The sequence below is a fragment of the Manacus vitellinus genome, unplaced genomic scaffold (assembly GCF_001715985.3).
Source record: "Manacus vitellinus isolate BGI_N305 unplaced genomic scaffold, ASM171598v3 scaffold_9_pilon, whole genome shotgun sequence".
Lineage (NCBI taxonomy): Eukaryota > Metazoa > Chordata > Aves > Passeriformes > Pipridae > Manacus > Manacus vitellinus.
In genome coordinates, this window is record NW_021940917.1 from 13,090,075 (window position 1) to 13,101,634 (window position 11,560).

At 45.3% G+C, this 11,560-nt stretch overlaps 1 protein-coding gene across 1 annotated transcript in view; it reads right to left on the reverse strand.

Moving 5' to 3' along the window:
* Positions 1-545: 545 nt before the first annotated feature.
* Positions 546-11,560, reverse strand: part of CORO2A (coronin 2A) — a 22,807-nt gene continuing 11,792 nt past the window's right edge. Inside the window, exons 5-11 of the mRNA XM_008923318.2 lie at positions 10,623-10,739; positions 8,287-8,391; positions 7,843-7,939; positions 5,854-5,966; positions 4,696-4,786; positions 4,141-4,412; positions 546-2,359 (exon numbers count right to left, since the gene is read on the reverse strand). Coding sequence (XP_008921566.2) covers positions 2,228-2,359; positions 4,141-4,412; positions 4,696-4,786; positions 5,854-5,966; positions 7,843-7,939; positions 8,287-8,391; positions 10,623-10,739 — 927 coding nt within the window. The 3' untranslated portion in view covers positions 546-2,227. The remainder of the gene's footprint in view (positions 2,360-4,140; positions 4,413-4,695; positions 4,787-5,853; positions 5,967-7,842; positions 7,940-8,286; positions 8,392-10,622; positions 10,740-11,560) is intronic.

Here is an 11,560-nt window from a genome sequence, read left to right on the forward strand (position 1 = left end):
AGTCAGTCATGGAATAACAAAGAAACAGTTCTCAAGAGGATGTAAAAATCCCCTGTAAAATTTACTTTAACATAGAAATAATTTAAATAATTTATTCTGTATGAAAAAAAAAACAAGCAAAAAAATGCAGCAAATAAAACACATATGGTGAAAGGATGTGTCATATCCCCTGGACTATTGAGGCTGTGTTGAGTGCTCTCCTTTCTGATAATGATTTCTTGAAAAGCAGCGTCATATCTCTTGCGCTACCTTCTGTGAAAATGGCTTTGAAGTTTGAAGCTGTTAGGACTGTTCTACATAGCTGAAAAACTGTGAGCTTTTTGATTTCTTAACATAATTCTTCTCTTTGGTAAGAGAGCCTGATCACTTTTGGTGTAAGATTCATATGTTTAGATTAAAGCTCTGTATCTGGGTTAAGCTGCTTTTGCATGTAACTGTATATCGCAGAGTGATCCCAGGACACAGGGAAGTCCATTCTAGATGATCTGAAATGAGCTGAAGTTTATTATCAATATATTATTTTTATAAAAAGAGTAAAGTTAAATAAGTGACTGATGCTAAAGGACTCTTCCTGAAGAATATGAACAACAACCTCCTCTTCTTAATGCTGCAGAAACAACAATATTTGTAATTTTTTAGCACCCACATCTATTGTTGCTATTTAGAAATGAGTAAAATATTTTTGAAAACTGGGCGAAGAGTTTGCAGCAGAGCAAAAGGGAAAAGTCTTCATGTGATTTCTATATAAGAGCAATTAGTGCCATGAGACCTTGCTGGCTATGCCTTTCAGGGATAACCAGGGGGGCATCTCACATGAGCACAGGCAGTGCACAGCCTTTAGTCCCCTTGATAAGAAGCCCTGTTTGTGGGTATTTCTGAAAATGGAGGGGGTTTTAATTTTTTTATTTTTTTTTTAAAATTTTGGGTAATCAGTAGGCCTCAGGGAACTAGCAAGGCATAGTATTCATTTCTATGTGCCACGACAGAGGTGCACAGTTAACAGGTTAAACAGCGGTTGCTTGCTCTGCTTGGGTTTAAGACATCTCCATAAGGTCTAGCAGAGAGCTAGAGAGCTGGTGCTGAAGGGCACAGGTCAGTGTGGCTGCAGGCCCTGGGGAGCCAGAGCAGCCTGGGAGGATGCAGGGGGCTGCACAACACAGCTGGGAAGAGAGACCCTGCTGCTGTAGATGGCTGCGAGGATGGGACAAGGTGCTGGCACCTGTGAGCTGAGGAGGCAGCAGCTGCAGTCACATGGACAAGCAATACTCCAGCAACCACAGAGGGCTTTTCATGACTAGTCACGGCCCCATGATCTTCCTGTGGTTGACAAAACACGTCTAGCACCATTGCTGAAAGGTCGGTAGTGGGTTGGGGGTCCAACTCCCCCCTCATCCTTTTAAACCCTCTTGGCAAATTCCCCCACTGTCAACACCGTGCAGCTTTAAATGTTGTCCTCATTTATATGACGACATCCAATTGACTGCAGCTAGTCTTTGGCAGAAGGAGGAAAAGAAGGCCACTGACACACAGGACACAGAGCTCTTTCTCTGGAAAGAACTAGCCCACAACACCACCCTTTAAAGTGGGACCTCCAACACCAACTCTCCTTTACCTATCACAAAAAGTGCTGGCCCTTGGCACCCCCAGTGCAGGCTCCCACTCAAGAGTAGGACTATCCCTAGCACAAGATCAGGGCAGCCATGGCTTTGCCTAGCCACCTGGTGCAGGGCCAAGCCATGAGGTGAGAGGGGTGCCTGAGGATCACTTTGGAGCTAGACCTGCCGTGAAGCCCAGCTGGAGAGTGGCCTCCCAGGGCAAGAGGACAGCAGCCACAGGAGCCACACTGCTGCGTCCCATCATGGGAGAACTGGCAACTGCCTTCAGTCTCCCATACTCCTGTGGAATGGCAGCAAAACAGGTTGCTCCTAGAGTTTAACATGTAGCTTCTCCAAGACCGGAAGAGCAAGATTTTCCAAAGTCTCTCATTAGCATTAACACATGAGCTTCTGACATCAGTGAGCAGGCAAGCAAGGGGAGCCTGAAGAAGTGCAGTAAATCCATCAATAACTGTCTGGTGATGATTAGGGAAATGTGACCACCAGCCAGGGAAGTCCATGCTGCCTGAAGCATCAATTTTTCTCCCAGTAAAAAACCTAGGAGGAGTTATTGGCAGCAACTGGAATCTCCTCCAGTTGCCAGGGGTGCAAAAGGCTGCAGGCCAGCACTTTCAGTTACTGCCTGTGTCTGTGCAGAGGTTTCTGATCTCCAGCTCCAGCTGTTTAATTTGGACATCTCTCTGGATTATCAACTCACGTAGTCTACGGATTTCTTCCTGTTGTCGGTAAAACACCTGTAAAAGCTGTAAGAAAAGACACATTTTACTTCCTTTACACTAAGAAAACACAGCCTGACAATGCCACCAATCCTGTCACATGACATCTAAGAGAAACAGCATCTAAACAGGAGGTCTTCAACCAACAGGCTGAACATCAGCAATGCTCCTGTTGTCCACTAGGTTGAGTTAAAACTGTAGGTGTTTCTCAGCACCATTTTGTAATGATACATCTCCTTAATTTAATGGAAAAAATCAGGAAAAAACACCTTCATACCACTGATCACTCAAAGAGAGCCTACAGAAAGCATCTGGAGTCTAAATTCCTGAATCCACTATAACTCCTTCTCTGACCTTGGGCAAGTTCTTCTACTTTTCTTCTTTTTTTTCTGATCATGCTCTGTCCTCTCCAGTTGGGACTAGCATGGCCTTTCACTGGGCATGTAGCAGAGCACCCAGATCTGCAAGGGCTTCTGTAACCTCAGGGTGCCAGCTCAGAAATATATAGAAAAATATCCTTTTTCACGTCACAGGGAAATTCAGATGTGGAAATTCCTGCCCTATCAAGCTGCAGAAGCTAAAATCTTGAAGAGATGAAAAGGGGACCTGAGCACAGCTAGGGGATGAAAATCCTTCCAGGGTTGCTGAAAGTAAACACACTGCATGTACTTGAAATGTCCCTGAACTGCCAATGATGAGAGGCTGGAAAATCACCACAGAGATCTACCATTGTGCCAGCTTTGGTTAATATACAGGGAGGTGGTTGGCCATGGCTGAAGACAGATCATGGAGCTGCCAGGACATTTTCTGGAGTCTTTCCCAGGTGCAGGCTGCAATGAGCAGCCAGCCTCAGTGGCATTGCACTGTCAAGTTGTCCCCCAGCAGTGAGCTGCTGAGGCAGGAGCAGAATCAGCCTCTTAGCCAAGTCAGGGTCCACAACAGTTAGGCAGTTAAGACCATATGGATGCTCCAGGGGTACAGACAGTTCTTCCACAGTGATCCCTGCTGTCTCACCAGGCTCACTGAGTGCAACTCTCATAGGAGGGTTATACTGCATGATGTCCCTTCTCTTCTCCAGGCACCAAACATCACAAACACCTTCTTGTCCCCAGACAGCCACCAGGCAGGTCTGTGCCACAAGAATGCCCAAGAATGGCTGAGGTCACTTGGTCTGTTCAGCCTGGAGAAGAGAAGACTGAGGGGAGACTTCATTGCACTTACAAACTTCCTCCTGAGGGGAAGAGGAGGGGCAAACACTGCTCTATTATCTGTGGTGACCAGTGACAGCACCCGAGGGGACTGGCCTGAAGTTGTGTCAGGGGAGGTTTAGATTGGATATTAGCAAAAGGTCCTTCACCCAGAGGGTGGTTGGGTGCTGGAACAGGCTCTCCTGGGCAGTGGTCACAGCACCAAGGCTGACAGAGTTCAAGAAGCATTTGGTAAATGCTCTCAGGCACATGGTGTGACTCTTGGGGATGGTCCTGCGTGGGGCCAGAAGTTGAACTCAATGATCCTTGTAGCTCCCTTCCAACTCTTCATATTCTGTGATTCTGTGAAAAAGCAGGAATACTGACTGCTCTTTCCTTTCCAGATTCCCTCAGCTGGGGTGCTGCTGGGCTGTATTTCTGCTTCCTGTGTGGCAGCCAGGGCATGAGGAGCTTCTGCCCCCATAAAGAAGAAAGAGCTTACACAGACCCAGGTCTGCAAAATAAACCCTCCCCAAATTGCCACCTTGTGAATAGCATCCTTTTGGCAGCTGGCTTTGAGCTTCCCCCACAGCCCCAGTCCTTCACCTCACACATTCACACCTCATTTTCAGTTTTTGGTGGTGGACACTCAAATATGTCAAAGCAATTGGAGAAGCATGTTTGCTCATTTTTTGGTGATTTCTCCTCCACTTTCAGCTGTTTCCTGCCATCTTCGATCTCTCTTGGCTTCTGCTTGTCCTCCAGTGGCATCCTTTCTCCCCAACCCTGCTGTTGGCTCAGATCAGTAGTTTTCATGAGTGGCTCTGGCTCAAGACACTGTGGTACGGAATTCACAGCTCCAGAGCCTGGTCTCAAGGATACCAAGAGAGGCCCTAAGGAGGGAGGCAGGTGACAAGTTAGCACTCACAAACCACACTCAGAAATCAGCTCTAAGCAATTCATTCAAACAACTTGTAAGGATAAACATGAAGGCACTTGACTGGAATGGCTTCCAGAGTTCCCGGTCACCAAGTTATTTTAGCTTACAGTCATATTTGTTATGTTTCTCCTTTTCCTCCTTTCCTCTTTCTCTGGCAGTTAACAGGCCAGAGAGCTGGCAGCAGCTTACCCAAGCCCTGGGAAGCTGAAGGGTTGGGGAGCTCTCCATGTGCTGACCTTTGTTAACTCCATTCAGCCACTGTTGTGCTGTCAGTGCTGGCTGGGCTGCTGCAGTCAAGGGGTAGATATCTTCCTGGTATGATTCCGACTGCAAACAAACAAAAGTCCAGAGTAACTACGTCAGTGGGGTTTTAGTTTAGAGGGGTCATACTGGATTGTGCTGAAGAAATAAGTTTATGCCACCTCAGCACAGGGAGTGTCATGAGTACTCACTGGCACGGATATAAAATCTTCTCACCTGCCCTGAGCCTCTCTCAGAAGAATTGCATCTGAAGGCCTAATTTAATTCCTGATGGTAAGGTCTTTGCATGTCCATGCAACAGACTGGGGGAGGTTGACAAATGCTAACTCAACTCCCATAAAATCAGTGTTCCCAAGCATGAATCAGTGAGTACAAAGGATGGACACAAGTCATAAATCATCAGCTGACAAAAACTGGCCAAGGAGATAACGTTGGAGGAACATGCCTGATTGGTAGTTGCAGTGAGCATTAGCTCTGCTGCCTCTGAATTCAAGGAACCTTCTTCTCATATTCTACTTTCTGAAAGTAGAAGGCACAGTGCTGACATTTCCCATGTACTTGACTACCCACGCAGTCACATGGAAGCTGCCTTGGCTAGCTACTGATTCATGGTCTGTTTCCTTCTCTTAATGACACCAGCTCTGAGACTTACTTCTACATCACTCTCAGTGCAATGGGTCATGCCCTACATGCTGCAGAACAATTGTCTGTAACACAATTTTACCCTCTGAGTAGAGACCTGGGAATCCATCATTCCCATTTTCCTGGGGTAATTCTTCTTCCTTCCACAAGGAGATTTTTATGTCACTCAGCATAAACTCCAGCCCCTCTCTCTCTTTTGTCATTCTGTCAAACAGATGACACTGAGGAAGTTCACAGCCAGCTAGTAGACCTGGCAGCACATCTTAGAAAGTCAGACGTTAAACAGAGACCTAACTCTTGAGTTACCCAGACAGGGTTTGTTGGCAGGGCTGCCCCAGAAACTGGCCAGCTGTGTCCCTCATGCTAGGAGAGAGAAAATCCCTTGTTCTACCTACTCTCATGCCCCCAAAAGAGTCACAAAGAGGAGGCACTGCCCTCATTTTTCCACTGACATTTGCCCCAGATGCAAACATGACCTGAGGTTCACTTACCCGTCGAGGCACAATCATGGAGATGGGCTCAATCAGGCCTTTAGTTGGAATCAGTTTGTAGAAACGGAAAATCTCACAAGATGACACATCAAGGCCTCTCTTTGGCATCATTCCTGGTGGAAGAGCATGAAATAAATGGGACATAAATCTCCCTAGGAAAGTTAATGTCATCTGCCATGGGAAAAGGGTCACCAAATAATTAAAGGAGTCATAGCATCCGTTCCACATCAGCATGGTCTGAAATCTGCATCCAAAACTGGCTCAGTGGCATAAATTACAAGACTAAATTTTTTTTTTTTTTTTTGTCAGAGCATGGAGTTACATACAGGATGTGTGGTTTTCATGCTAAGGTTCCTGTTCCTTATTCATTCTAATGAGGTCCAAATTGAACATAACTGAGTAGAACTGGCAGGTGATGACACAGGATTTGAGTATTAGGATGACGAAGAAGGGATTTCAGGACACCACAAGATTAGCTATATGTATCAGGCTGAAATTCCTCCCAGCCCAATATCCTCCCCCAAAACTGTCCCAAAACAGAACAGAGCATGGGAAGGGCGTGAACATCTATGCTGTCAGACAGCACTGTTTGTGTTTTAGGGACTGGCTAAGGCACACAGGGTCTCTAAATACCTGATAACCTCAGCAGATTTCTCTCCCACAAGCTTGCACAGTCCAAAGCCTATACTGTCAATTCCATTAACATGTCAATTCCCTTAACAGAAGTGATTCCCTGTGCTTGTAGACCTTGCTTCATGGTGTTCTACATAAGCTTAATTTTCTACTACTACCCAATGGCTTGAGATTAGCTTAGTTGGTTAGAACACAGTGCTAATAATGCCAGGGTTGAGGGTCTGATCCCCATAGAGGCCATTCACTTATGTGTTGAACTCAGTGATCCTTGTGGGTCCCTTCCAACTCAGAATATTCTGTGGCTTCATTAAACAGCAGATTCTATGTGAAGGAATGTTGCACAGTATTTTGTTTTGCTAATACTGAGAAAGAAATTTTGTGCAATAGCCTTAGCAGTATATTTGATCAGCAGGACAAAGCAGGTTAGGGCAGTAGATGTGATTCATTCAGGCCTTTTAAAAACACTTGTACACTTCCTTTTCATGGAATAATTTTTAAAGAGACTACGACAACAAAAAGTCGGAATGTTGTACACTGGAAGGATTATAAAAACTGAATAATGGGAGATCCTTCCAGTTAAGTTTTAAATAATTTATTTCTTTCAATTTTTTTTTTTAAGGAGACCTGCAGGCACAAAACCCAGTGCTGCCAAATGTCTGTACCAATGTTCTGTAAGACCAGGAGCGTCCAAGGTGGTGTGGAGGGGTGGTAAATGATCCTAGAAACATGTCAGTCTACAGAAGAATATGACTTAAAGGGCAGACCCACGAAGGTTCCAGAAAGGGCTGAGGACTGAAAGCAGACTATGAATTAAACAGCGGGTAGTATGCAAGGGTCTGCAATGGAAGACAGGTGACCTAATCACAGCAGGTCTATTTCTAAACAGGAAATGTCAGTAAAGAAGAAGGTAGGAAAACAATAAAGAGTGATGGCCTTAAGATGTGAAACACCTATTACCAGAGAAATCACAGGGTGGGAACAATGTAAGTATAGTTCAGTGCCAAAAATCTGGAGCAGATTCACAAATGGCAAGGAGCGTTCTCCAGCTTTAAATCCACACTATCCTCCCTTCCACCTTGACCAGGTATGTGAGAGGGGCTGCAACAGTGACTGGTAATGCTGCCCAGCCCATGCTCTGCTGGTCAGAAGGGACCCCTCCGAGCTCTGATCCTGTAACACCACCTGCCACATATACGTGAGCTGGGCCAAGCTGACTGTTGTGCACCTGTAAACCTGGGTGGAGGAATCTGGCCCATTTTCTTTTCTAAATGATATTTTGGATAATCCTAGACTCTGAGAGCCTCTAAAACAAAAAAGTCACAGTCTTCATCTAACATTAGGCATGCTGCCACTCACCAATTCCCTTCTGTGGTAAGTGAGAACGATATTCCATCAAGTAGTTCAGGTATGGTTTCTCAGGGCTTATCTCATAGTACCGTATATTTCCATCACCCTAAAGGCAAAGAAATCAACATCAGCCGGACTGTGTTGTTCAGCATGAGGGTCTAACAAGTATGCCTGGTCAGAGAAGCCATGCAGGATCAACACTGAACCAAATGTTTACCCTCAATTTCCTACATGGGAAGATTAGGACTCTGCAGTGTGCTTAACTACAATAAGCATGGTACAGCAGTAAATGTGGTATACATTGCCTGATGCGCAGCACCCTGTGGCCCCTTTCCATCTGCCCATGTCCTTAGGCTAAGATACTTCAGGAGCATCTTTGACTTCAGCCTGATGCAACGCAGGCTGAGAGCAGAATCAAACAGGCCAGCATTTGCTGACATGGAAAGCACTTACCTTTCCCACCACATAAAGCATGTGTGTGTCAGAGTCATAGACGGGAAACAGGAGTCCTGAGGAGCCATCCAGATCCTCCTCCAGTAAAGGCACAGAAAGGTCATTCTGGGCAGGACACAGGAAAAAGGGTCAGCTGCAATCACCTGTCAGTCACTTCAAGTCAGGGACACCTCACCTGAGCCCCAGCAGCTCATGAGCCAGCTCTGTAATGATCCCCGGCCACGGCTCTGAGCAGAGGGCCATGCATAGACTTCTTCAAAGCTCTGTGGGTAGGAAATGGGTGCTCTGTCCCAGGCCTTGACTGAGTGCTGGACATCAGCTCCTACCACTGGAACATCTCAGGCACCTGATGACATTTCAGGGTATGTACAATAAGAAACATTGTCTGCCTCCATGTGGGCCACCAGATCCAGGGAGATAAAAGAGGCCTTTAGGGAACATCTGCATGGCACACTGTATTTTACTTATATTCTTCCAAAGCCACTAGTCAAGGCAATACCTCCACAGTTGTGCACCACCCACCACAAGAGCAGTCTACATCAGCAAGCAGTCTCCACACTGCACAGTGGGAAGGTGCCATTTGCAAGGCCAAAAGCTCCTGCTGCCCTTTGGCAGGTAAGCCATGTAGGACATAGCACACCACTGCCTACACAAGGCTGGCATGTCTTGTACAAAGCCATCCCTGTACTGTTGAGGGGAGCAATTTTGAGAGGACCAATGGGGAAGACTATGATGTCCCATGGCTACTGTGTGCCAATTCTCACATAAATATGTATTTAGCATAGGGTTAAACATATTATGTGCTGCAGAATTGCCAAGCTGCAGGCTCCAGAAATCCAGAGCTTCTGTTTAGATGTAATGATGACATGGGCGGATGTGGACCTCAGAAAGATGCCTGCTGGGCAGATCCTGTGCCAATGCCTGTTCCTAGGGAGGCTGCACATACCTAGACTCCCACTATGTTCTTAAACTAAGTGTGGCCAGCTCCTCCAGCAGAAGGCTCTGAAACCCATGATGAGTCAAAGCACTGCTCAGTATTGTGGAAAGCCTTCAGACAGCAGTACAGTGCTTTACCTCTCACATGTGGCAAAGAAGCTATGTCCAAACATAGCCAAACAGCAAATCATAGGCCTGGTCCTCCAGCTTTTTCTGGTACAAAGAGTGACAGCACTACATGATTGTGCTGCATTGTGGTTGATGCAGAGAGACAATGTGAGAAGCTGACAAAGTAAAAACCTCTCACTGAATATGAGGGGGTATAGGAGAGAAGAGTTTAATTAGCCTAGCAGCCACTGTCATAGGAGATCATGTCTTGGAAGTGACCATTTAAGTGCTACCTCAATACTCTACCATCAGGAACCATGAGAAATCAAAACAACCCCACATATTTTTCTCCACTGAGGGCTTCATCTGAGTAGGCTGTGTCTAGAGCTCATTTCTATTTCCAATATCAGAGGACCAGTTTGCCAGTAAGACCACTAAGAGCCACTTTAAGTCAGAGCTACAGGAATCACCCAGAGGTCTTTTGAATTATTTCTTCCTTTAGTGGGCTGTTGTGGTTTAACCCCAATCAAAGTACAAATCAAAGCACAGCTGCTTGTTCACTTCCCCTTGGTGGGATGAGGAAGAGAATCAGAAAAGGGTAAACCCAAGTTGAGATAAGAACAGTTCAATAATTGAAAAAAAGCAACATATAAAACAATAACAATAATTGCAATGAAAAGAAAGGGGAGAGAGAGGAATTAAACCCCCCAAAAAAATAAGTGATGCACAACACAACCACTCACGACTCGCTGACCAATGCCCAACCAGTCCCTGAGTAGCAATCCATGGCTCCTGGCCAACTCCCCCCCTTGAGCATGACATTCTATGGTATAGAATATTCCTATGGTCAGTTCAGATCAGCTGTCCTGGCTATCCTTCCTTCTGGCTTCTCGTGCACCTGCACACTGGTAGAGCATCAAACACTGAAAAGTCTTTGACTTACGGTAAGCACTACTTAGCAACACCCAAAACATCAGTGTGCTATCAGCACTAAATCCAAACACAACATTGTACCAACAACTAAGAAGAAAATTAACTCTATCCCAGCCAAAACCAGGACATGGGCATAGCATACTCTCTGTTCTGGAGGATTTCTATGCTTAAAGTTTCTTTAGAAACTCAGTTAACTCTCACAGCAGTAAGACCTATCTCCCATTAGGAATTTGACAGATCACTTCTGAATTCCTGTTATGGTTCAATTTTTGTGTATTTGGCAGGTGGAAAAGTTAAAGTGACAGCAAAAGAGAGAAAACCAAAGCTGATGTGGTTAAGATTGTTGGTCCCATACTCACTTGATCCCATAAAGCAATTTGCCTATTATTCCACCGAGATGTTCCAGTAGAGAACAGTTTTTTCATGTTTCCAAGAAACAACACTTTATTGACTCTGTGAGACTTGTAGTTGGCTTCCTATAGGAAGAGAAAGGACACTACATGAGTAAAACAGCACCTGTTGCATAGCTACATTTCATGTTAGATGACAACACTCATTCATTCACATCTGAAAGATCTGCTCAGCCTGGCTGAAGTATGGTGAGCAGAACTTCACAAGGATCTGAGAAAGCTGGCCTAAACTCTTCAGGACCATTCCCAAAAGCCCAATCAACCTCCCCTAACTAATGACTGACATATTTTCAAGAGGGTAGACCCTATTAGATGTAGGTAGAACTTCCTTGTAGTGGATTGGTTAGAAATGCGAGGACATATGAACATGGCTAAGGCTATGGATGAGCTGCTAAAGTATAAGACTACTGCTAAAGCATAAGCAGTTTCCCTAGGCCCATGAGAAAGTTAGAGATAGCAGGGCCGTGAGAAAGCGGCAGTGTCCTTGGGTATCCTAAATTGAGCTGAGAAACAGGAGCTAGGCATTACCAAAACAAAGGCACTTAATGAGCCACCTGTGTAAACAGTGGAAAGCAGTTAAGATGATATCACCACCTAACCGAGTACCAATGATGAGCCTGATTTCTGTAATATTCATGAACCTATTATAGAGTGTATATTAAGCTACTGTCAATCTATAATAAACGAAGTTCCTGGATTCTCATACTGAGGTGTCTAGAGCTTTCTGTCGCGACGTTACTTCCTGTGTACACAAATCTGTGCAAATAGCTACAAAATACAGTCAGCTTCCCCTTACCAACAGATACAAAGCTGTAGTGGTTTGAATTTTGTTTTCTCCAGAGGCTAAGAAAAGTGGTAGACCCCAAGGGGTGGAAACCCCTGGAAGT